The 27,597-nt window shown below is 40.7% G+C and overlaps 1 protein-coding gene across 4 annotated transcripts in view; it reads left to right on the forward strand.

Annotated features, from left to right (window-relative positions):
• KANK1 (KN motif and ankyrin repeat domains 1) overlaps positions 1-27,597 on the forward strand; it is a 124,829-nt gene that overhangs the window by 85,484 nt on the left and 11,748 nt on the right. For all 4 annotated transcript variants that reach the window (XM_072151551.1, XM_072151560.1, XM_072151569.1 and 1 more), the window contains one exon: positions 7,204-9,840. In XM_072151551.1, coding sequence (XP_072007652.1) covers positions 7,204-9,840 — 2,637 coding nt within the window. The remainder of the gene's footprint in view (positions 1-7,203; positions 9,841-27,597) is intronic.

Raw genomic sequence — 27,597 nt, forward strand, 5'->3', positions numbered from 1 at the left:
CATCCATAGAGCTTCTCCAGAGGTCACAGTGGGCAGAGGGTTCTGTCTTTAAGTTTTATGTCCTTAAGTATGGGACTGCCTGTATCCTAAAAGCAATAACTTTTCATTTTTCCATAAATGTAGTCACATTAGGGCTTTCTACGGAGAAATGAGGGAAAAAACAGCAAATCTGATAATTTTTTTTTTTTGTTTATCATAATAAGTTTTGCATCAAAGGAAAATTTGTTTTGGTATCATCTTCTTAAGACTTATTCAGACATTGTTAGTGGGACCGTGATCTGGACACATGATTTGCGACAAGATCACGGCCCTCATGGACTTCTATGGTTCCCGATGATGGTGTGCTTGTGTAGGTGATTGGCTTGTCTGCTCATCTGCCTATGGAGGGAGGAAAGGTGAAAATTGCTCACTCCTACCCCCTCCTCCTCCCAGCCCAGTGATTGCCGGCGATCCGGTCCGGCTAAACACCTGGCTGTTTGTATGTATCCTTATAATGATTTAACCGATGCAGCTATGTGACTGCTTGTTTTTCTATTAGGGAGATCAAAATTTAGAGGACAATGAGTGATCACTTGATTTTTTTCAGCAATAATGTAATCTGCATTGACCAACATTTTGCAATTTTGTAAAACACTGTTGCGCTAGTGACATGGTGCACCCTTTACAAAAATACTTGAAAGTATATTAGCATAAAATATTTATTTTGCAAAAAATGTGATCATAACAGCAATGACTGTAGCACAGAGAAAGGTTATAACTAAATTTTATGAAGGTTACAAAAGTCCCCAATCAGTAGAAAGTGCACAGGCCGTGAAGGACTTCAGCACATCTGTGGCCACAGGACATCACTAGTCTTTCACACTCTGGTGGTATTCTGGTCTGCTCTTCTTCCAGTCTCATCCACACTTCTGTGTTGTGGGTGCCTTTTCCATAGCTGTGTCACCAGGATTTTCCAGAGGTTTGCTATTGGGTTTAGATAATGAGCTGGATATTTCATTGTTTTAATATTTTCATTTGCAAGGTAGGGACCAGGAAAGGATACTGCAAGTTCTGATACACACTTGCATTAACTCTGTCAAGTAGCTGTATGAGAAGTCCAACTCGTGCTGAAGAAAACATTCCCCAAACCATGACACTTCCTTCAACACCATTTAGTGACTTCTTCAACAAACTGGGAAAGACTGAAAACAAATTATGTTAAGAACATCAGATCCCACCAGATCCATATAAATTAAACTTGCTTTCATCACTAAAAAGAACTGTGGACCACTTCTCCTTTGTCCACACAATATGCTAAAAGTTTTATCTAATTTTGACCCGTGATCTTGTACAATTATCTAATTTACATTTTTATTCTGCGATTTAGAATATATACAATGTGTGAAATAAGCATAAACTACTGCTATTTTACTCATGTTGGGATGTATTCACACAATGACCTTGACATTTAAGAAATTGTGTGGTCTCTAATTTTGATCTCCTGTTTGAGTGTGTGTATATGTATGCATGTGTGTGTTAAATTTGCTAAAGTGGCAGCTTACCCTGCCCTATAATATATAATATACACTCACCGGCCACTTTATTAGGTACACCATGCTAGTAACGGGTTGGACCCCCTTTTGCCTTCAGAACTGCCTCAATTCTTCATGGCATAGATTCAACAAGGTGCTGGAAGCATTCCTCAGAGACTTTGGTCCATATTGACATGATGGCATCACACAGTTGCCGCAGATTTGTCGGCTGTACATCCATGATGCGAATCTCCCGTTCCACCACATCCCAAAGATGCTCTATTGGATTGAGATCTGGTGACTGTGGAGGCCATTTGAGTACAGTGAACTCATTGTCATATTCAAGAAACCAGTCTGAGATGATTCCAGCTTTATGACATGGCGCATTATCCTGCTGAAAGTAGCCATCAGATGTTGGGTACATTGTGGTCATAAAGGGATGGACATGGTCAGCAACAATACTCAGGTAGGCTGTGGCGTTGCAACGATGCTCAATTGGTACCAAGGGGCCCAAAGAGTGCCAAGAAAATATTCCCCACACCATGACACCACCACCACCAGCCTGAACCGTTGATACAAGGCAGGATGGATCCATGCTTTCATGTTGTTGACGCCAAATTCTGACCCTACCATCCGAATCTCGCAGCAGAAATTGAGACTCATCAGACCAGGCAACGTTTTTCCAATCTTCTACTGTCCAATTTCGATGAGCTTGTGTAAAATTGTAGCCTCAGTTTCCTGTTCTTAGCTGGAAGGAGTGGCACCCGGTGTGGTCTTCTGCTGCTGTAGCCCATCTGCCTCAAAGTTCGACTTACTGTGCGTTCAGAGATGCTCTTCTGCCTACCTTGGTTGTAACGGGTGGCGATTTGAGTCACTGTTGCCTTTCTATCAGCTCGAACCAGTCTGCCCATTCTCCTCTGACCTCTGGCATCAACAAGGCATTTCCGCCCACAGAACTGCCGCTCACTGGATGTTTTTTCTTTTTCGGACCATTCTCTGTAAACCCTAGAGATGGTTGTACGTGAAAATCCCAGTAGATCAGCAGTTTCTGAAATACTCAGACCAGCCCTTCTGGCACCAACAACCATGCCACGTTCAAAGGCACTCAAATCACCTTTCTTCCCCATACTGATGCTCAGTTTGAACTGCAGGAGATTGTCTTGACCATGTCTACATGCCTAAATGCACTGAGTTTCCGCCATGTGATTGGCTGATTAGAAATTAAGTGTTAACGAGCAGTTGGACGGGTGTACCTAATAAAGTGGCCGGTGAGTGTATGGCAGTATAGCTTCCACTATAGCAAATTAAATGTGTTTGTTGCCCATGGGAAAGCTGGGTGTTTTTCCACTAATTAGCAGTACCTTTCCCACATTGTCAACACTTCCCACATTGACTCCACCCTGGGGAAGAAATGGGTCAAGCTAAAAGCCCCCGGGGCTGTGGCAGTTGAGGACTGTAAACGGTGATATTAGTTAATGCTGAAGAGTCATAGGATTTAATTTGCTGTTTTGTTATCTTATATTGTGCTCAATAAGACTGGCGGCTGAGGTCAGTTGAACCATAAATGTACGGTATGGACTGTGATCCTAGTGAGTGCCTCCCTACTCTGCCCAGTAGTGGACCCTGTAAGTGTTTTACTTTACTGACATATACTGAGATCGGATTGCTGTCTACATTCATTGCACTGGCAGAGGTTTGCACGTTGTATATTAGGCTTGTCAAGATACCTACCACTTAGACTACACTATAAAAAAACATACAAGTTATTGTATTATTGTGATCACTTATCCATGAAGATCCCCTTATTTCACAAGAAAATACTCAATTCTACTAGTGAATCCTGCAGTCAAGCCTTAGAAGGATTCTCCACTGTATCTGTAAGTCCCAGGGTAGTCAATACAGCACATCTACACACTACTATCCATTTACATGAGGGACCTGGAGTTGTGCATTCATCCAGTATTCTTTACAGTATCCCATAATGCTGCTTGTGCCCATATAATATACATTAGGTCAGAGAGCTTTGGACATATTGTGTTACCTGTACTGCTGAGTACCACTAGCTATAAGAAAGGTCTCAGGGGTGAGGGCTATGCAGGGTGAACTCTGTTTTGAAAATGATGACCGTAAATTGAAATATTACAAGATGGTTACAAATAATGTGCAGCAGGGGGCGCAGTGCAAGGTAATGTATAGTCCCTAACCCAGTGATGGCAAACCTTTTAGCGTCCGAGTGCCCAAACTGCAACCCAAAACCCCCCTTATTTATTGCGAGGTGCCAACCAAAAATTAAAGCAGTAACTTATTGCTCCCTGTTCTTCAACAACGTTCGATAATATCGGCCTCCTGAGGACAAGATGAAAAACTTGCATCATTTTAGCTTCTTTCCAGTGTCCCTCTGTATACAGAAAATTGTGGGGCCAGCAGGAGGTCCTCCAAAGATAATTAGTCCCTGTCTACTCATTCTCCCTCTTCCTAAATACCCAAATAGTGAAGTATCACATAAATATATGACTGAAAGCAGCATCTTTTAAGTTGCTTGGAACTGCAGGAGGATTCTTTGAGTCCTGTCTGGTGTGCTTGGGTGATGGCCCGAGTGCCCACAGAAAGGGCTCTGAGTGCCGCCTCTGGCACCCGTGCCATAGGTTCGCCACCACTGCCCTAACCATTCTCTGGAAATGGAATTTTAAGAGAGTACACTATAGTAACCTAAATAAACCCTGACTGTACTGCCCACATCTAATAGTAGGGGAGCACCATGGGGCCTACATCATAATTGGATATTCAGCTATAGCTGCTTTGAGTAACATTTTCAATGCATGAGAACAGTTACTAATGGTTCTGCTTGCAATGTTTCACTAAAACTTGGGTTTTCCATTAGCAGAGATAACATTTGTTATAAATGAGTGTTTTGTCCTCTCTGCCACACACACACACACACGATACGTTGGTGATTAGAATGCAGGACTTGTAGCCCTATCCTCGCTTCCATTCTACAAGCCCATTCAGAGGCCGGGTCACATGATGGACCTACAATACTTTGTTCTTTCAAGCATAAGATTGCAGCCCCTGGCAGAGCAGCAAATCTACTGGTATTATCCGCTATTTTGGATAAATATAACTCTCTGTATATGTGAGTGTAGTAGTTTAGTCGTATGTTATATGTTCGTAATAAGTTACTGTTCACACATGAACATGGAAATCCTAATGGTACTGACCAGAGAAAAGGAGGAGTGAGAGGAAGGATTCATGTCTCACAAAAATACCATTCCTAAAAATCCACCTGGTCAGCGTTTGGCACTTAATAAAAACTTGTGTATAATTTACTTTGTGCTTTTATTTTTTAATGTGTACAGTTTCAGACATATTATTGAACTGAAGCTGCATAACAAGTGCCAAGCACGGCTTCTTTCCTTTTCCTGTGAGGCTAAGATCTCCACAATCCCTCTCTCTTGGATGGCTGACATCAGAGAATAATAGCGTGTGTTCAGCAGTGGATAAAAACCTTTTATTCTCTTTGGGCAGTATTGTCGTTTTTCTGCTTCAGCTGTTTTTGGCTCTGAGAGCTGTTATGGTATTCTGTGGTATTTTCTCTGACCTACGAAGTCCACACTGCTTATGTTCTGTACGATTTAAAAATAGCCACAAAATGAAAAAGAAAAGTGAGCGGAGGAATAAAACTATTTTCCTCGAGTCTGAATAATGGTGAACGTGCACAGAACACAGCCTGTCTTCCATAATTCGTAGTTTGTAGAAGTGTTCTGCGAGATACTCCGTGTAGAGAGCGCTCTCCATGAAAGGGGCTCTGTCTGGGACTGCACAGAACACCCAGTGTTTGCTGAGTGGGCACCAAGTGCCTTATTTATACACCAGGCGATTCTGCAGGTACAAGTAGTAGTTTGTTTTCCTTGTATTTCAGAAACATTGCAAAAGGTAAGCAAGGCTAGAATGGCCACCATCCTGATAAGTAGCATTGTTACTGTACAGCTAATAAAACGCTTTTCTAAAATATATATTTATTTTATTTTTCCATTTTCATACATACAGTAGGTAGTGCACATGATATGTGGACAGTATGAGAGTTTGATTTTAGATGAACTTGTTGTCTGGTAATATTTGCAGGCTTACTCTTTTGGGATTGTTTATCTGGTAGACTTACAAGACTATGGGTTTATAAAGATAAGACAACTAAAATCAAAATGGCATTTTTCAGTAGCATATGATCCTTGCAAACAACACTATGTATTGTGAGTGTTGTAATTGAACAGTACAGTCCCTTTTGTAAGATGATTTTTATGCTTGTATCTAGCATTAGGATTTGTAGGTCAAAACCAGGGGTTTGTTAAAAAGCATGATAACTTCCTCTACTGACAGGAATACAAAATCCTAACCTTAATCCTTCTGTGTAAAAGTGTTTACAATTTTTAGTATGCGGAACATCTGAAAGGCAGTTTATGCCACTACTTTGAACACTTGTCATATTGTGTGCGTGTGTGTGTTTTTATAAGTTGTGCAACTCTTGGCTCTTGCCCAGCAAGCATGTGGCTGTCAAAGTTCATGGAAGTTTCACAAGCGACTGTACCTTTAAGAGCCAGGATGTGGCTTTGCAGTGTTTGAAGTGTGACTCTGCAGTGAACAGCTGAGGCTTTCAGAGGGTGGTGGAAGATTGTCCAGCAGAAGTAAAGGGCTGACCTATGGAGGAGTCAGCCCGGTCCTGCTAAGTTTATACAAATGTGGCTTTTTACCTTATGCGGTAATGGAGGAAAAAAAAAGTTGAAAAGGCAGCTGTGAGGTTAGTAGCTCAGTGGTGAGGGAGACGCAGCTATGACTGGCACTGTCAGCATGAGCACACAGCGGATGGACCTGACTCTTGTATGCATCTACAAGTAAGTCTTCCTATAGTGACTGTTTCTCTTTTCACGCAGCTTTCCTTCCTGTTAAGGCTTTGTCTTTCTGTTTCTAATGTCATTTACACTGAGGTTGATGTATGTGCCAGGCTAGCTCATGTAATGGCTCAGTTTAAGCTTAGGGCACCCCGATTTAACGTCCCTGCTATGTGAGCTTAGGCAGTTTCTCTTTCAGCTGTGGAATTTCAGACAGAGCTCAGAACAGGTCCGTCTGCATATTTTTAGTTTGTGTTTGTGCCATGGTGGGCTAAAAGTGTTTTATAATAACAAGAAAAGATGTACGGTAACTGCAAGCCAAGGACTCCTCGGACAGTGGCATTGCCCTTGTGTTTTTGACATGAAGCTAGCTGATGGCTGTTCCTCCTGGATTCCATGTAACAAAAGGTGGAAAAAAAGACTTGGCTCCAAAAGAAATATTTGACTATTTACACATTCGTGTTGTGAGTAGGAGGGGAACAGTTGTAGGAACATGTTGTTTTGTCCGAGCCTGTGTCAAAAGCTTTCTCTATATGGCATGTTTGGACGTGAGATGGGAAATATTTTGGATTATTTTTGTAATGGAATATGTTGCTGAACTATAGTGTTCTTCTACGTTATATATGTATGCTGACCATGTACGTTACATTTATTATTATAGAAATTTTGTGTATGTATCTATCAATATACAGTATAAAGATTGACTGCATACATTTGTTAAATTTAAGATATAAAATACATTTTATTGTAAATTGGTGTATATACCTTAATTGTATCTGTAAAATAAACCATCTTTTCCTTTTTTGTAGAAAGCAAGGGATGTACTTCAAATGGTGAAGATGAAAGAGATCCCAAAGCAGCATATTTTGTGGAAACTCCATACGGATACCAGATAGACCTGGACTTTGTAAAGTATGTTGAGGACATACAGAAGGGGAACACCCTCAAGAAAGTAAACATTGTAAAGAAGCACAAGTTGGGCTCCCAGCTCTCAGAGGACAGAACAGAACCTTGCCAGGGTACTGGCTGGCCTTCCACAGAATCCCTTTCCTCCTCTAACAGTGATGAAAATAAACTCTCTCCTATATTAATTGCCCGGCGACATACAGTTTCTGGCTCCGCCAGAACATCCGCTTCACAGGAAGCCTCTCCAATTTTTTTAGCCATCCCTGAAAACAAACCCTTACCGCCGTCTTCCCCTCACCTGCCCAAGCACAATTTTCATGTTACAAAAACACTAATGGAAACTCGCCGGCGGCTGGAACAAGAAAAAGTCATGCAGGTAGCATCATCTTTCAACGATGTTCGTAGGCCTAGGCTGGCAAGTTTTGGGGGAATGGGCTCTACTGGCTCACTTTCATCGTTCACTGGATCCGTTGGGCCCACCTCAACTGCCCAGCAGCTCCAAAATGGTCACCAAATCAACGGAGACTATAGTGCCTTATTTGCCTCATCCTTAGGAAGCTCTATTCGTCACAGTCCACTAAGTTCAGGGGTAGCTACTCCAGTGACAAATGTGAGCCCGATGCATCTTCAACATATCAGGGAGCAGATGGCTGTAGCCCTTAAACGCCTAAAAGAACTTGAGGAACAGGTAAAGACAATCCCCATACTTCAGGTAAAGATTTCAGTATTACAGGGAGAAAAACGACAGCTTTTGTCTGAGATTAAAAACCAAAAAGTTAGTTCTCAGAATGATGCTTCCGGTTTCCGTAAAAGATCTTACAGTGCCGGCAATGCTGCAGGTTTCGAATCCTCACGGACTCCAGTTAAACCTGCTGGGGAGTTACATATAGATTCTGAAGATGAGATGGAAACTCCTGAGCAAAATACACACACACTTAAGGAGTTCAGACAATTGACGGCTGAGATGCAAGCTTTAGAAAAAAAAATCCAGGATAGCAGTTTTGAAGCTTACTGTTCTTCACAGCCTAAGGAGAGGAAATGTAAAGAAAAATGTGGCCGTTCTGTTGCTGTTGGTGCTGATGAAAACATGAATGATCTGGTAATATATTATAAATCTGCTAAACCCACCAGAGACATTTCTGTGGGTACTGAAGTAGATTTGAGAAGCACTGGAGTGGGGGTGACAGAGGAGATGCTTGGGGTCACTAGCGAGGTAGAGAGAGAAGTAGAACTCCAACAGCAAACTATTGAAGCACTTAAAGACAAAATCTACAGACTTGAAACAGACTTGAGAGAAACCACCTATGAAATGGAAATGACTAAACTAAAGTTGGAGATCCGAGCAGCAGGCTCTAGGAAAGGAGTAGACAAAGCCGTAATGGCTCAGCCCTCAACTTGCAGCAGGATGGTGGAGGCTGTAGTAGAAACCAGGGACCAAAACCATGGGGGCTCCTTAGATGTGGTTGATTGTTCTGTTGGCAGTAGCCTGCAAACAAGGACCATTGGTGTCTCGTGTAGTCCTTTACTTCACAATGCTGCTGTGGGCCCTGACTTCCCTATGAATCACTGGATTGTAAAAGAGAGTGTTGAGACTTGTGAAATGGGTGTGGAGTTGGATCTTAAGATGTGTGACAAATGTGTTGGTGAGGACCAGTTTATTGGCGATGCTGGACTGTGCATAGAGGAAGATGTGCATGAGCTGGCTCAAAACAAGGCTGTAGTTAAGGATGTTCGATCAGTTGCTTGTGGTGATTGTTCTGTGGATGTTACAGTTAAACCATTATTGGATTATTTTTCATGTGGTGTCAATACAGAATTAGTTGCTAAAGTGGACTCTGCTATAAATGTGTCTCCTTGGACTACAAACCAGCAAACAAACACAGAATTTGAGGCTACAGACCAATCCACGAGCACAGAAGTGCCAGGACTTGTCGATACAAGTACCAATACAGCCTACAGTATGTCCAGCAAACAGACGAACACAGAAAGCGTGGAAATGCGTTCAGTAGGTATTGGAGATGGAAAAGTGAAGGAAATCGATGCCATAGCAAAAACACGTTCTATTGGAATCTGTACATCCGATTCTGATTTTGAACCTCTAAATTCCATCCGAAAAACCAAAGATTTTGGAGTAGGTCAAATAAATGTCTTTGATAACTTTTTGGTTGGTGTAAAGTCGCGTAGTATTGCCTGTGGACCTAGCGAACCTGAACCCATTTTTGTCAGCACAAAGTCAGTAGCAGTTGGTGAAGAGTCCACCCCTGCCATGGAGGTGAATGTATCAAATATTGAGTCTCCAGCTATTGACCATTATATTGAACGAGTCCAAAAACTGCTTCAAGAACAACAGATGCTTCTTGCCGAGAATTACACTGAGCTAGCTGAAACCTTTGGTGAACCATATTCACAGATTGGGACACTCAACTCCCAACTCATGAGCACCATCTCATCCATCAACACTGTCATGAAGTATGGCAGCACCGAAGAGCTGCAGAGTTTAGGAAGACAGAAGAAGAGCTTGGAGTTGAATTTGTTTTCAGGTAAGATATTCTATCACAGCAAAATATAAAACATAATGTGACTTGTCCTCTTTACCTGTTGTAACAATACGTTACTTGAAAAATAGGCTTTTACGTCTACTTTCTGATATATTGTCCATTGGTAATACATAAACACTTAATGTACTTCTTCTGCCATGAATAGAAGTACTGTGGGCTTGTACAGGACAGCTGAGTGTGTTGTCTTCCGTATTCTTACTGCATACTATAGTTTGGCATATTATGGTGCTCATCACATGTATCAGACGGATTTGTATACCATGCCAGTCTGCGATGTGTCTAGGTTAATATCCCTGTGGCTAATTTTACGGTCAGGTGTATCTCTGCCAATTCAGAACATAAAAGCTTGACTGGATTAAAATGGATTTTCAAATAATGCAAAGGGTAGTCAGATTAGGGCATAAGGGAAGTGAGGATTAGTGCAGCGTTTGTACAAAGAAGCTTGCTTGTGACTTCTAGTAATTGTTAGTACCATTATTCTGTATATTATACACATATACTGTGTAATAAACTAATTATGGGGAAAAAAAACCTTTCACATTATAGGTTAGTACTATTTCTACAGTCAGTAAAAGTACATGTAGATAACTTTTACTCAAGTGAAAAAATGAAGGTCTTCAATTGTGCCAGGCCTCAGGGGGTTGTCCCATGAAAGGTTTACTCCTAAATTCTTCATAAATGCCAGAAATGTTGGTAAAAAGGTTTGAGGTGAATATTATTGTACTGATGCGATTTTTACACCTACTCAGCTGCTGCTTTCCTTTCTGTGCAGAGCCTATAAGTAGAAAATGTGGAAGGGACCATAGGAGTTGCACTCCCTTGCAGTTTCCTACAAGCCTTATAATGCCTTGTGTGTACCCTTTATTGAATGGCCCTGTCCTTTCTGAATAGACTGTACAATCTTCTCCCCCCTTGCTGAGGTTCATAAAGTATAAGTTATTATCCTTTATAAAGTAAACCTCAGCAGTGGGGAGCTCCTCTGCTCCAAGGTGCTCTTATTGCTGATCTGAAGAAGGGAGCTTTTTCTACCCTTTATGTAATGGAGTATATTAAACTTTCAGAACAGTAAAAAAAAAAGCCTAATAGGAGAGGCTAGCACACAAAACTGTGTATTGCTTTGCCTGTTGAACAATTTGTTCTTCTGCACATGACACAAACACCTGACATGAACATCATCACTAAAGTGACATCCTGGTACCAATTCGGGCACCAATCTAATCTTGTACCTCCAAGACAATATCTGGGGATTTCAACCACATTGTTAGCACACAGTATATCACAATACTAGAGGAATCATTAAGTGTTTGCTTAGAGAGTCCCCGCCTACACTCTGGAATTTTGCACTGACCACCACTGAGTTATAGGAGCTAAAACAGCAATACAACTGAGTAAATATTGTAAAGTAAGGGGTTAAAAATTATCTTTATTGTGTTAACATCACTAGGGGATTCAAATTTGAGGACTTTCTTTTATGGACAGACCCCTTTAATTTATTGAGATGAATCATTTAATTTAATGGGTTCATGGAACAACCCATTTAACTGACCAACAATGGAGTCAGTTTAAAAAGTTAAAGAAATTAATAAAACTCCCTAGTGTTCACTTTCCAGCAAACTGAAGTCTGCCATCGGGTCCAACAAATAACCGGTAGCTGGGTCTGAAGTGCAAGGTTTTTTCCAGTTATTGTTTGCATGATGTGAAGTTATACGCTTTTCCAATATACTTCCTGTATCAATTACTCACGGTACTTTAGACCTCTGCTTGCTGTCCTGCTATAGAAAGATTCTATTTTTCCTTCCAGTGGCTAAGCACTGGTAAATGGTCGTTACACAATCAGAGCTGTGTGTTGTACTGACCATTGGTATATAGTGGTGACCTGGCCTCTGACCTGTAGTATATGACAGAGGAATAACTCCACAACAAAGAGATCTAAACAACCAAACATGTTGGGGAACTCCAGCAGGTGCATGACAAATCTTATAGGTTTAATGTGGGGTACATCAAATCTGAATAGATTGAGGAAAGTTATTAAAGGACACCTGTCATCAGGTCTGTGTCACTAGTCCTGTCACCTCTACCTGTTGGAGCATCTCACATGGATCCCATCACAGCCTTTATCTAGTCATTTCATACATTAATCATTGCAAAATCATCTTTTCTTTATTATATAAATGAGGCTGGTCACATGGTCAGAGGCAGTGATGTCACCCCTGTTACTCCTCCCCTCCCCTGCCCATGTCTGTGTGTAATGTATAGTAAAGCATTGCTAGGGTCTGTACTGCATCTGCTGACATGCTGCATCCTCGTAATACACAGACATCAGCTACACAAGTACCTGACATGTTCTGCTATAACATGGCTGCCTGGAGCTGTTGTATCCCTCCTATACACAGACAGGCTGCAGGAAACACATCATTATACAGGCTGTCAGTTATGCACTGGGGGTCTGTCTGTGCCTCCCACTCATGAATAAGCTGGACAGCTTGAATATGCTAATGACTCATTGGACATTTCACAGGTCATTTGCATACAGCTTTAGGACCTCGTTGATTAGGTTTACAGGCATGTAGAGGGACAATGAAGGGATAGAGGCAATGCTCTCTAATGGCAGTTTATGAAAATATATTTAGTTTAGGGGTTATTTTGCCTGACTGGTTTTCTTTAAGGTTTGAGCTCCATCACATTGTCCTGTATTGTTTTGCTTTGACAGGAGCTGCCTGTTGATATGCACTTCTCCACACTATAGAGGGCACTTTATTTGGCCGGAGGGCAGCATGACCTTATACAATGAATCTACAGAAAACTAGTCTACCTCTGTAAGAGACATTTGTGGAAAAAAAGCGTTATAGGTCCAGGGCTGAGTGACAAGTGGCCATCTGTTTTGTAGGCAGCATGTCAGGCTACTCGTATGGTTTAATTCACACTACGTGACTACTCTAAGCTTCCTGTCTCAAAAAAGTGGCAGTAAACTCTTCCTTTTGGGTTTGTGTTTAGGACGGCTAGAAGCTGCTACCCACCTAAACTGTAATACATTTGACCCTTCTATCTAGACATCATATTGTAATTTCTGAATGCTATAAGCCACAGTTGTCATATACACTTATTATACTGTGTTTTTGTTTTCACTGAAGTATTGGCCAGAACATTACATGTTTTGTCTGTTCTTGAAGTTGATATGTTAGAAGCAGGAAAATTTGAAAATGTAAGGTTAAAAGTGACTTGGTTAAGGCCCCATCATGATGACCATTGGATCATAACATTTCCACGAAGGGAGTTCTTGAGGTGGGTTCTCAGTATACTGAGTAGTACTAATGTAATGGATAGTAATGGATTGTCCTAAAGCTATTAATGGAAGACTAACCGACTAACATAAAAATGTTCATTGATGTTAATGAACTTTTAATGACTTACAGTATTTGAGTGGAAAACCGGATGAAAACAGCACTAATATATATTGATGGACATTTTAACGTATCCATTAGTTTTCCGTTATGATTTATATTTCTTACAGCTCAATCTGATATCACATCTGTGGGATTTGCTTTAAAAAAATCTAATCCCAGTTGTCTTTCCATGTACCACTTTATATAGTTGGGTATGCCCTATAAACTTATTACAAGAAGACATGACCCAAAAATAATCCTTCCAAATCTACAATCCAGAAATAAATCCTATGGGGTTATTGTATATACAGTATTTCCCTGTTGTATTCGGTCATCCTTTTTCTTCATAATGTTTGTGTACAAGGTGCTAGTGTTTGTGATACTCTGCTTTGGTGGTGTAACAGTTAATGAACTCATTGCAGTCAGTGAATATTTGCCAAGCAAAGTAGCTGTTACCTGTGATGGAGTCCTCCAGAGAAAACATACAACCCGGACATTCCTGTAACATGATGGCTGCTCCGTCAATAAATCTCCTTCTATTTCTGTTTGGGAAATAAATAAGGGAGGGTAGAACTGGGAGACACCAGGATCCTTTTTAAGGAGACTGCTAAAAGGCTTACAGTAGAGGCAGGCGTTTATCACTACTTGGGATATCTGCAGCTTTCAGCTATTTAGTTTTATAATCTACGCTGACACTTTGGTATTCTGCTATCTAGTGCTCGAATATCTACCAAAAGAACACTTCCCATGAAAACATGATTCTTAAATATACCTGGGATAACAAAAAAATAAATTCTCTAGTTCACTGTTATCAACAATAATACAGCAGTTCTCATATATAATTTCAACCTGTCTAACAGTCCTGGCATTTACAATTTGCCCCTGGATCCAACTGTAAATCTTCTGACTATGGTTGGATTATTTTCATGAATAGCTTCTCTTGTCTGCACATTGCAGTGCCCTCTGCCCTTCCCTCCTGCATTACAAGACCAGCTCAGACACAGGCACTTCCTGCCGGCAAGCAGTGTGCAGAAACTAGCGCTATACAGGCATATAGCAGAGCTTGACTGTGTGTGTTATAGGTGAGTTAGCAGAGCTGAGAGTGTCATTGCCTTATATCCATCTCATTACTCTGATCTCTGATCTCTCTTTTTCTATGTGTCCTATACTAGTAGAATGCTCAGAAGCTAAATAAAATTGTAGATAAACCTGTACCATGCTAAGCTAACCACATTGTCAGCACACTGTATCCTACAGCACAGAAGAATCGGGAAGTGTTCACACTCTGGAATGTTACACTGAAATTAACTGAGTGATGGAAGCTTAAACAGCAATAAAACTGAGTAAAATTGTTAGGGGGTAAAAATGATCTTTATTGTGTAAACCTCACTAGGGGATTACAATTTGAGAAGTTATTTTCATGGGCATCCCTTTAAGGACACACGACTTATAGACGACCTCTCTGCCCACTGTAACCTCTGGTGGAGCTCTCTGGATGCTTTTCTTTAGTCCTAGACTGCAATGATCAGTTGTAACATGTCTGTAATGAAGCTTTATTGATAATCCTTGATCCCATGACGGCACAAAATTTTTAAAATCCAGTTGTCACTGGGACAAAAAAAGTTTGTTGGTAGCTACAATTATAAAATATTCCTCTTCTGACTTCCACACAAATTCAACTTAATTACCAACCTAAAAAACCTATGTTGTACATAGACGAGAGCCTAGTCATGTATTTCCTATGAGCTCCTTTGGCTCTCGTCTATAAAATCTTACTGTGGCCTTATTGTAGACTGGAGCTTTTTAGCCTTCCTTGCAGGATGTGTATCCTGTGTATGGAGCAGTGAAAACAAGCTGATGTGCGTAATTCTGTTATATATCAGAAATTACATCAAGTCAGGAATTTTATAGTTCTCATTGCATGCATAGTTACACTTTGTCATGTACCCAGCCCTCAGGAGCCCATTGTTAGGATTTTAGCTCAACATGAAGTGTATTCATGGGCCTTACGTAACACTGAAGACTTCATCTAGTGGAAAGTGAATGATGGACCCCATCCGAACTATTGAGGCATTTTTCAGGGTCACAGGCAAACCACCCAATGTCTGTCCCAGCTCATTGTCTGCTTGCATGACAAATATTAAATGTATCTCAACTTCCTACATAATATTTAATATGTACTGTTGGATTTTAGCTCATGCGGTCTGGTATTGTCACTTACTTATACAAATATCAAATGTTGTAAACAGGTGGATAAAATTGTTTGTACCCCTCAGTTAATGAAAGGAAAAGCTCACAATGGTCACAGAAATAACTTGAATCTGACAAAGGTAAAAATAAATTACATTTCTATGAAAATGAGTGGCAGACACTGCTTCATCTCGTGAAGGCCTGGACAGAAATGATGGTACCCTTAACTTAATATTTAGTTGCACCGGCTCTTGAGGTAATTGCTGAAATCAAACCGTTCCTGTAATGGTCAATGAGACTTCTGCACCTCTAAACGGGTATTTTAGCCAATTCCTCATCAGTAAACTGATCCAGTCGTCTGGGATGTGTCCTTTTCAAGATGGTAAGTTTCAGCTCTTTCCAAAGATGCTCAATAGGTCAGAACTCATAGAAGGCCACTTCAGAATAGTCCAATACTTTCCTCTTCCTGTTTTTAGCTGTGTGTTTTGGGTCAAGACCCATGATCTGGGGGCGGCACGGTGGCGGAGTGAGTGGCGGGGTCCTGGGTTCGAATCCCACTCAGGTCAACATTTGCAAAGAGTTTGTATGTTCTCTCCGTGTTTGCGTGGGTTTCCTCCGGGTACTCCGGTTTCCTACCACACTCCAAAACATACTGTTAGGCTGTTTAGATTGTGAGCCCCATGGGGACAGGGACCAATTTGACATGATTGTGCAGCGCTGCGTAATCTGTGTGCGCTATATAAATAAAGAATTATTATCTGTGACCAAGTTTTATGACATCGGGCAGCTCTAGAATCCCTTGATAGTCTAGAGCAGTGATGGCAAACCTTTTAGAGACCAAGTGTCCAAACTACAACCAAGACCCGCTTATTTATCGCAAAGTGCCAACACAGAAATTTAATTTGTGATTTATACTCCCTTCTCTGTCACAGTTTTCATTAACCCCTTAAGGACGCAGCCTGTTTGCAGGTTAAGGCTCGCAACTTTTTTTTGAAATTTGACCAGTGTCTCTTCCTGTGGTAATAACTTTTGAACTCTGTTACTTATCAAAGCGATTCTGAGATTGTTTTTTCCCACATGTTGTACTTCATTTTAGTGGTAAATTTTGGCTGATAAGTTTTGCGTTTATTTACAAAAAAAAGAAAAAAATGATGAATTTTTAGAAAAATTTGCCATTTTCGAAATTCAAAATCACCGCGTTTTCAGGCAGATAGATTTACCACCTAAATAACTTGCAGAATAACATTTCCCATTTGTCTACTTTACATTTTCATAATTTTTGAAATGTTTGGATAATTTATTTTGACGTCACACGGCCTACAAATCGAATAGCGATTTTCCGTATTTTCGGAATTGACTATTTTGGGGATAAATACTGTTTGAAATCAAATTTTACATATTTAGCAACAAAACCCCCTATATAACCAACCCATTTTCAAATCTGCACCCCTCAAACTATCAGAAACAGCATTTACAAAGATTGTTAACCCCTTGAGATCTTCATAGTAATTGAATCAAAATGGCGGTGAAATTTAGAATGGTCAAATTTTGTCGGTTATACGTTCATTTAGCCCTAAAATGTACACATTTCCAAAAGATAAAAAGAGAAAACTCACCATAAAATTTGTTCTACAATTTCTCCTGAGTGCAGCGACCCCCCCTTGATGTGGACATTACTTGTGTTATGGGGGCACAGCGAGGCGCAGAAGGGAAGGAGCACCCTGCAGCTGCCAGGATTTTAGTTTTCTGGTTGCCCCATTTTGAAGGCTATAAAATTTTCGCTTTTCCGTTATTGGGGCCATGTGATGGCATTTTTTTTGCGGGACGAGATGCTTTTTCCAGTGTTACCATTTTGGGGTTGGTATCACCTATTGTTGAAAATTTTGGAACTTTTTTTGAGGTCATGAGTAGAAAAGCATCAATTCTGTACTGGATTTTTTACTTTTTTTTTTTTTCCGTGTTCACCGTATAGCCTAATAATCCTGTTATCTTTATTCTATGGGTCGATACGATTACGGGGATACCAGACATGAATATTTTTTCTTATGTTTTACTAAATTTGCCAAATAAAACCCTAATGTGAGGAAAAATCTATCATTTTTGCATCGCTGTCTTCCACGTGGCATAACATTGTTACGTTTTTGGCTACAGAGCTGGTTGATGGCTTGTTTTTTGCGGGACATGTTGTTCTTTGCAACAATATCATTCTGGAGTACATATGTTTTGTTGATCACTTTTTATTGCATTTTTAGTGGGATATAATAGGTAAAAATCATAATTTTTGGCGGGTTTTTGGCGTTTTTTTTTACGGCGTTCATCATATGGGTTCAATAGTTATTTAGTTTTATTCTATGGATTGTTACGGACGCGGTGATACTATATATGTGGGGTTTGTGTTATGATTTAGACTTTTTTGAGCGTTATATGTCTCTTTATATGTTTTGGGGCTTATGGGCATTTTTAGTGATTTATAAAGTAATTTTTTATTGAAAAACATTATTTTGTACATTTTTTACATGATCCACCATGGGATATGAACAAGCAATCATCTGATTACTTGTATTGATAATACTCTGCAATACTAATGTATTGCAGGGAATTATCAGTGCCAGCCTATGCAGATGCATAGGCTGACACTTTGCCTTTAAGATGACGTCACAGACGCCATCTTAAAGGTAAACCCTCCAGGCTTCTCTGGGGTCCCGATCGGACCCCAGAGGAGCCAAAACAGCGATCGCCCCCCCCCCCCCGAAAACGGTGCGGGGGGGGGGGGGGATCGTGGGGTAAAGACCCCCAGAAGGCATGTTAAATGCCGCGGTCGCGTTGACTCCGACCGCGGGTGTTAGCCGGGGATGTCAGCGGTAAATTACCGCTGACATCCCGCGGCTAACGATGCCGGTTCGGCTGCTATACAGCGCTGAACCGGCATCGGCTCTGCGCAGTAGCTGTACTGCGCTGAGTGCTAATCGCGGGACTCAGCGCAGTACAGCTACGGCGCAGAGCGCTAAGGGGTTAATACCAGCACCCTGAGGACACAAATAAAGCAGAAAATAGTCCCCGGTAGAGTTGTCACTTTAAAATAGCACTGTGCACAGCAAGTCCTGGGCTGTCTGGGACTGCAGGAAGATACCTGGAGTCATCTCTGGTGATGGCCCACAGAAAGGGCTCCGAGTGCCACCTCTGGCACCAGTGCCATATGTTAGCCATCACTGGTCTAGAGATTCCATTGTACCCTGCACAGATTCAAGACACCCTGTGCCAAATGCAGCAAAGCAGCCTCGGAACATAATAGAGCCCCCTCTGTTTCACAATAGGGACAGTGTTCTTTTCAAGATATGCTTCATTTTTCCATCTGTGAACACAGAGCTGATGTGTCTTGCCTAGTTGTGACTTGTCAACATGTAGTTTTGCAAATTCTAGTCTTGCTTTTTTATGACTTGTTTTCAACAATGGTGTCCTCCCTGGTCGTCTCCCATTAAGTCCACTTTGGCCCAAATGACCATGGATGGTGCGATCTGACACTGTTGTTCTTTGAGCTTGAAGTTTACCTTTAATTTCTTCAGAAATTTTTTTCTGGACTTTTTTGCTCTGTTTGTATTATTAGTCTCTTTGATTTGTCGTCAATTTTCCTCCTGCGGCCATGTCCAGGAAGTTTGGCTACAATCCCGTAGATCTTAAGTTTCTGAATAATGTGTACAACTGTAGTCACAGGAACATCAAGCTGCTTGGAGATGGTCTTGTAACCTTGACCTTTAACATGTTTGTATTAAAAAAAATTTTTAATGTCCTGAGACAACTCTTCCTTTGCCTCCACTGCTCCATGTTGAGTGTAGTACACACCGTGTAACCAAACAGCACAGTGAGTAGCTGTAGACCTATATACAGGCCCACTGACTGATCTAAAAGATTGTAGATACATGTGATGGTAGTTAATGTCCCTTTACTCACATTTCTCTCGGTGAGTAATAATAATAATCTTTATGTAGTGCCATCAAATTCTGTAGCACTTTACAAATCATACAAACGAATACATTACAGAGTACAGTCATATGGAACAATAGAAGTGAGGCCCTTGCTCATAAGAACTTACAGTTTGAGGGTGAGGGGGTGACACAAGAGGTACCATCATTTCTGTCCAGACCTGTGTTAGGAGTTTTATTTTTTATTCTGTTGAATCATGGTTAAAAAGCAATGTCTTCCTATCATTTTTTTATTTTCATAGAAATGTAATTTATTTTTACTTTTGTCAGATTTAAGTTATTTCTGTGACCATTTGTGAGTTTTTCTTTCATGAAACCAGGGGTACAAACAATTTTGTCCATGTTTGTAAATTAAGTTGCTTCTGCAAGGTACCGAATTCAACCTTTACAATACCTGTCAGCATTTCATGCGGATGGATGTGTGTATTCAGCATGTTTCCATTTTAAAACCGAACAAAATATAAAAATGTATCATCTAGTCACCATGACCGGCTATTGACTAAACTCTTGTTTGTATGACAGGTAAAGCAAAGGTTAATTCTGCTCCCTAGATCTGCTGCAGTAACTATAAATATGACATTTGAGAGTGATATATGTATGTTTCTGGCCATATAGCACGAGTTAAAATCCAATATTACATAATAAATAAATTATGTAGGAAATAGAGTTTATTTCATACTTGTCTCGTGGACAACAAGCTAGGACAGACATGGGTTGGTTTTCCTGTGACCTTGAAAAATGCCTCAGTAGTTTGGATTCTTACCAGTCATTACATCATCCTATTTCTATCAGAGGTTAAGGCCTGAACACCATTGATGCTCCACATTAAGCCCCGAACAGGAGGGGGTAGAAAATAAAGCGCCGACATGCAGCCAACTTTTACAACCAGTTAATAGATGCTAGGATTCTTTGTGTGAAATGCACTAAAATTTGACCTAATTTCTCTTCATCTACGGTCGGGAAATCAGGTCTGTGGCGTCGGTATGTCAAACATCCGACAACTTAATATCCCGAACTTTGACTGACTCCAGCTCCACAATAAATGGTTACTGATTCAGACTCACACAGTCCTGTTTTCCTGGTCACTCTAGAAGTGCTTGAGATAAATACGGGAATCCATTCCCAGTGCCTTATTCCTTTAATCTATAGCAGAGGAGCTTCACTCCTGAGCATGCACATAAAGTGCAGTACACATTCATCTCAACTAAAAAGGGGTCTGGGGTGCACAACAAACACCGACAGGTCACATGCAGCGTATGAAGCCATTTTCTGCTCTGTGGGGGATTCAGCATTATTATTATCTGCTCTGGGTCTGCACTATTATTGTCCTCTTCTGAATGTAGAGAGTTTTTTTGTTTTTTTTTTAAGCTGGGGGGTATTTATTGCTGTAAAGTGGCATTTATAATTTCTGAGTTGACATTTTGTGCTGTACAGTAGTTGTTTGTGCTTCTAGGGTTGGGGTACTGGTTACTGATGTGACCCCTTAAAGGGAACCTGTCACCAGGAGACCCATTTTTAGCACTCCCCCTTTTACCCAAAGAGCATAGTACATACACTGCCAAAGTGTTTTTGTATTAAAAATTGGTTTTACAGAAAAAAAGATATGTTATATTGTACCTTTCATTAGCATCTGCTGTGTGACTAGGCAGTTGCCAAATGGGAGGGGCTGGAAAGGAGCAGTCCTGGTGACTTTAAAGTTGAGCAGTATGGCAATATTGGACCAATAAATGCTGCTCCCTTCTGCCCTAAATCCTTAGATCAGGAATAGAATGTTTAAACATTTAAAAGGAAATTTTGTAATTTTTTTTTATACTTTATTTTATGTTTGTGGAGTAGGTCCATTTTTTCACAACCCCACCAAAATTGTCATCATCTCCAACTCCTCAGCCCTTCTGGTAACTTTGTATCCTACATGTAACCTACTTATCTGCCAGCTGATCTCCTCCTCACCACTATGACCCAAATGAGTATAAGAATAGCCTATATACTTGTTCTCCATACATTGGTTTGTCCTACATCACATACCAAGCTCCATATTTACGGTTATTCCCAGAACATTCATTATTATTTGCGTGTTCAAAGTTTTCCAGATTTCTAAAGATTTCTGTATGTGGTATTAATTTCTTGTCCTAGATGTTGCACCATGAGAAGCTGTTTGGTTCAGGCATTGTGCATTTACAATGATCTGTGCCCACATTGTGCAATCCACTTCTTTGTCTAGGTTATCATGCCCGCTCCAAGCTCTTGCAACATCCTCTCTTCACATTTGTTTTTACATGGATCATCCACAGCTGGAGATGTACATATATACTTTCACATGTATTTTTATTGCATTTGTACAGTGTTTTTTGCCATGGAGTGGAAAGAGGATCTGTGTAATGGCATGCATTTTTATGTCAAGCACAGGTAACGCTCAATATATCCGTCCAAATTGAACTAAAATTCATAAGCTTTGTGTGGTGCCATTTTTCCAACACTGTGGTACAACTATAGCTTCTAAATTCACCACTAGGACATGTTTCCAAGGGACTGAAAGACTAAACTCAACTGTATGCGTAGCATATTAACTATGTTTTGCAGAAATCTAATATAGCAGCTACATAATATAGAGTAGATGTAAAGTGTTTGTAATTTGCTAAAAGTAATGTAGGCATTACATTTTTCTTTTCTTGCATTTAATCAGTAGATGACACATTCATATGCAGAGGGCCTTCCTATTCCAAATTCGTAGCAGAAAAAAACCTAATAAGGCCGGTTTCGCAAGAGCGGGTTTGCTCTAACTTTCTGTGTCTGCTTTGCCGGAATCCCAGCTCAAATGCTGAGCAACAGAAGTTCAGCAAGCCCACACAGAAGGTTTCCTCAAACTCTGCTGGTGTGAACCCGAACCTAAATGTAGCATACTTCATGGGGAAATGTGCATTATACACAGGACCTGCTGTAGATCTACCATCTGCACCTCCAGCCAGTTCCAGCAGTTTTATGGGTTTGCTTTTTCCACACAATGTGGATGACCATTTCTTTCAAATCTGATTCATTCCTACAAAAAATTATACAAGTTTATTACCTGTGAGCCTATCTGAAACCCAATATAACTACTGAATATATATATTTTTTTCTTTTAAAGTTTGTTAATTTTGTGGATTGATTTATTCTGCTTTAACCAGTATGGACCTAGACGACTGTCTAATAATTAGAGTAGTCTGCACAGTAGAGCTATAAACTCTTGGCCATTATCCATGTGAGATGGACAGGGGATAAGTGAGAAGTGTTGGGAATAGCCCAGTATTTCCTGTAGTGAGCGGTGCAGTTCACACCCTCTGCCTACTCCCATAACACTTCCGCACTAGGTTTTGACAAGAGGTGCCATGCAGCAGCAGCATGCCCTACGCTGTCAGTAAACCCTCCCATCTCATTTCCTGCCTTTGTAACATTATCACTGCTGAGTAGCTCTGTGCAATCTTATTCTGGCAGACTTCTCTGCCCCAGGTCACAGTCATCTCATTTCCTCTACAGTACAAGTCCTGTTTACTGCAATGAAGCGGTCTTCTGTTCATTTAATTCATACAAAAGTGTTTGTATGTTTGTCAGATATAAATAGGACACAGTGATCATACATTACATTATACAAATATATTTTATGTCACGATGACACTTCTGCTAGTGGCTCCTATTTATATTAATAGTCGGTAAAATGCATGCAGTTATTGGGGTGATCTTATATAAGTTAGAGTAAGTGTACGCATGAAAATGCCAAGGCGCCATCTCGTATATTACTAGATGTATCTCCTGGCGTTGCCTGGGATAGTAAATAACTGCTCTTAGCTACAACAAAATAGAATGGGTTAACAAAACATATTTTATATGCATCTATAGACAGTCTCTGACCGTCTGTCACTGACTGTCCCTTTTTTATAAACTTTTTTGACGTGTCTGTCGCTGGCACTCTCGTTCCAGCAACTGTCACTTTTTCTATGGGGAGATTGCTCAGAATTGTCTGTGAGCAAAACTGCTCTTGTTACCCAGAGGTCAAGTTTCATTTTTGTACAGCTGTTTATAAAATTACAACTGGTCTCTGATTGGTTTCCATGGGCAACTGGATCAGTTTTACTGCAGACATTTCTGATAAATCTCCCCCATCTCCATCTTACCTCACACATAAGTGTCTTATAATCACTGCCAATAGTAACCAATCACAGTTCAGAGCTCATATTATTGACCTGCGGCAGAACAGAAACCAATCACGGCTCAGCAGCAGACAATGGCTTCTGTAATATAATGGTTAATAAGTGGATTTTGGAAAGCGCAGAATAAAAAATTTGTCTCAACCTGGTCTGTGACGTTCCCTGAGTCACAGGCAGTGCCTGTGCAAAGTTTGGTGTTTGTAAACGCGACAGTACAGATTCCTTTAGCAGACGTACATACATGCATACAATCGGCTTTATATATTAGATTCAGTCTTATTGTGGCTCACAAATGCTTGGGACTATAACATTTTGGCACTCAGACTTCCCTCTGGCTCATGGAAGACTTGTGCTGATACTGTTCATTTGTGTGCATCAAAAAAAAAATTTGGGAAAATGTGCCTACTCCTTTTAGGTTTCAGGAGCATTTGCTATTTTTAGATGGAGGTATGCAGGGCCGCATCTGCCATGAGGCGAGATGAAAATCTCGCTTCAGGCGGCAGATGCCCGAGCCTTAATTAGAGCGGCACCCTGGGCGTCTGTAATGTGGGTGATTCGGGCGCTCAATGCCGCCCGAATCACCCACCATGAAATTAATCGCGTCTGTTTCTTTAAGAACACAGACGCGATTACTGTACAGAGCGGAGATGGGACGGGGGGCGTGGTGTGTATGCAGGCTGTGAACAGCGTGCACTGCAAGCATCTCCAGCCTGCTGACAGGTTCTCCTGTCCTTCCGGCCTCCACGTGTAGATAACATTAGTGAGGAGCCATGAGTGAAGCTCCCGCTCTCTGGACCTTGTGCAGGGAGACCGGAGGACAGGAGGAGCAGCAGGAGACTGCAGGTGGAGGAGCCCAGGAGTGTGTGAGCCTCAGGACCTGAAGATTCACTGGATCCAGCTACACAGGTGCAGGCCGGGTGTCGGGTGTCACAGGTTTGCCGGCAGGAGCCGCTGAGTGAGGGGGAAGTCTCTGAAATGCTGACTGTAACCCCTGCTGTGCCAGAGAGCAGTAAAGAACAGAGCTCAGGTACTGAGGGGCTGGAACTGTATGTGCTCCAATATCAGATTGTTAACCCTTGGTGTGTGCATGGAGGAAAAAACTTCCCCAAAGATTTTATCAACTCTTTACCTCCCTATTGATTTTTGCTCAGCTTTGTATAGATAGGCTTAGGATACTAGTAACAACTACAGGTGGCCCCCTACTTAAGAACACCTGACTTACATACAACCCCTAGTTACAAACGGACCTCTGGATGTTGGTAATTTCCTGTACTTTAGTCCTAGGCTACAATAAACAGCTGTAACAGTTATCACAGGTGTCTGCAATTAAGATTTATTGTTAATCCTGGTTCTTATGACAATCCAACTGTCACAAAGACCAAAAAACAGTTTGACTGGGGTTACAATAATAAAGTATACAGTTCCGACTTACATACAAACTCAACTTAAGAACAAACCTACAGACCCTATCTTGTACGTAACCCAGGGACTGCTTGTATATACTTCACTTGCATCACCTAGTCCTCCATCCGCTACTGCTTATGTCACCTGCACAGACTGAAATAATTCAGCTGCAAATGGTATTCTTCGTATACTGAACTAATCTGGTATCCGCTATTGTATATTCCAGCTGTATAGCAACTATATTATGCCCCCTGTGCATAAAGTGAACTAATTCTCTACCAAATACTGTATATTCCACCTGCATGGACTAAGCTAAGCCTTTATCAGCTACGAATATTATTTTCCATTTGTAGCGACTGAACTAATCTGGTGTCTACTGTATATTATATTACCAAAAAAAAGGTTCAAAAGAACACAGAAACAAATAATAACCATAAATATACTTTATTTCAATCAAAATAGATGTTAAAAACCAAACATAATACAGCATACATGAACGGACACAAATGATATAAAATTGTGTGTATACCACATAACGGTAGTAACTAGCCAGTACAAATTATAACACACTAATCTTACTGTGCACTCATTATTCTTATTAGTGTGTTATAATTTGTACTGGCTAGTTACTACCGTTATGTGGTATACACACAATTTTATATCATTTGTGTCCGTTCATGTATGCTGTATTATGTTTGGTTTTTAACATCTATTTTGATTGAAATAAAGTATATTTATGGTTATTATTTGTTTCTGTGTTCTTTTGAACCTTTTTTTTGGTAATATCCTATTTTACCCTAAGGTATTTTGTTTATATGCCCATACCTAATGGGTTTTCTATTTTTTGGTGTAGTCTACTGTATATTCTATCGGTATAGCAGTACGCTTCATCTGCATAAGATCTTCTTATCAACTACAGGCGGTCCCCTACTTAACACTCGACTTACAGACGACCCCTAGTTACAAACGGACCTCTGGATGTTGGTAATTACTGTACTTTAGTCCTAGGCTACAATAATCAGCTATAACAGATATCACAGGCGTCTGTAATGAAGCTTTAGTGTTACTCCTGGTTCTTATGACAATCCAACATTTTTAAAATGGGGGTCGGGGGGGCAGCATTTTCAATTTTCGCCTCAGGCAGCAAAATGGCTAGAATCGGCCCTGGAGGTATGCATTGATTTACTGGTCTGGATGAGACTGACACTCTTAGGTACAGCATGTATTAATTCTTGTTATGTTGGTCTATATTATTAAGCAGAAAACTGGGAAGAAACAGTCACACCATAGGCAGCTCCTTATTAACCCCTTAACGCTCTGCGCCGTTGCTCTACGGTGCAGAGGTATAAGGGGTGTATGAAGAGGGCTCACGGGCTGAGTCCTCTTCATACAAAGGTGGGGGTTTTTGCATTTTGCAGAAAACCCCCACCGCTAATAACCGCGGTTGGTGCTTGCAGCGATCGCGGCTATTAACCCTGTCATTGCCGCCGGCAAAGTCGCTGGCGACGTTTAAAACACAAAGGCCCCACCATCTTTTTTACGATCGCCGCGCCCCCGAACGTCATCGGGGGGCGGCGATCGGTTGCCATGGTAGCCTCTGGTCTTCTTTTGACACGAGGCTACATGGCTTCTGCAGATTTGTTACAATGAGCCAGTGGCTCATTGTAATGAATGACCTGCAAAAATGCCATATATTGCAATAAAGAAGTATTGCAGTATATGGTAGGAGCGATCTGACCATCTAGGGTTAATGTACCCTAGATGGTCTAAGAAATAGTGGAAACAAAAGAAAAAAAAAAATTAAAAAAATTTATAAAATATTAAAAATTCAAATCACCCCCCTTTCCCTAGAACTGATATAAAACATAATAAACAGTAAAAATCACCAACATATTAGGTATTGCCGCGTCCCAAAATGCCTGATCTATCAAAATAAAAAAAACGGTTACGGCCGGCGGTGACCTCCGAGGCGGGAAATGGCGCCCAAATGTCCGAAATGAGACTTTTACACCTTTTTACATCACATAAAAAATTAAATTAAAAATTATCAAAATGGTAGCAATGAAAACATCTCATTTCGCAAAAAATGACACCTCACACAACTCCGTGCACCAAAGTATGAAAAAGTTATTAGCGTCAGAAAATGGCAAAAAAAAAATGTTTTCTTTTTTGTACACATTCTTTTAATTTTTGAAAATGTATTAAAACACAATAAAACCTATATAAATTTGGTATCACTGCGATCGCACCGAACCAAAGAATAAAGCTGATGTGTTATTTTGAGTGCACAGTCAAAGTCGAAAAAACTGAGCCCACAATTGGAATTCTTTTTTCAGCTTCACAGTACACGGCATGTTAAAATATATAACATTACGGGAAAGTAAAATTTGTTACGCACAAAATAAGCCCTCACACAGGTCTGTACACGTAAAAAAAAGTTGGAGAGCGAGAAATGAGCGGAAAAACCCTGCGTCCTTAAGGGATTAAAGATGCTCATATTATTTTGTGAGCCATATTTCTGGAGCCATTGCCAGGCCTTTATTATCATACAAATCTATATGTGCAGTATAAGACTGTCCAGTCCTACTCCGCACCTCCTAT

This window comes from Engystomops pustulosus, chromosome 1 (genome assembly GCF_040894005.1).
Source record: "Engystomops pustulosus chromosome 1, aEngPut4.maternal, whole genome shotgun sequence".
NCBI lineage: Eukaryota > Metazoa > Chordata > Amphibia > Anura > Leptodactylidae > Engystomops > Engystomops pustulosus.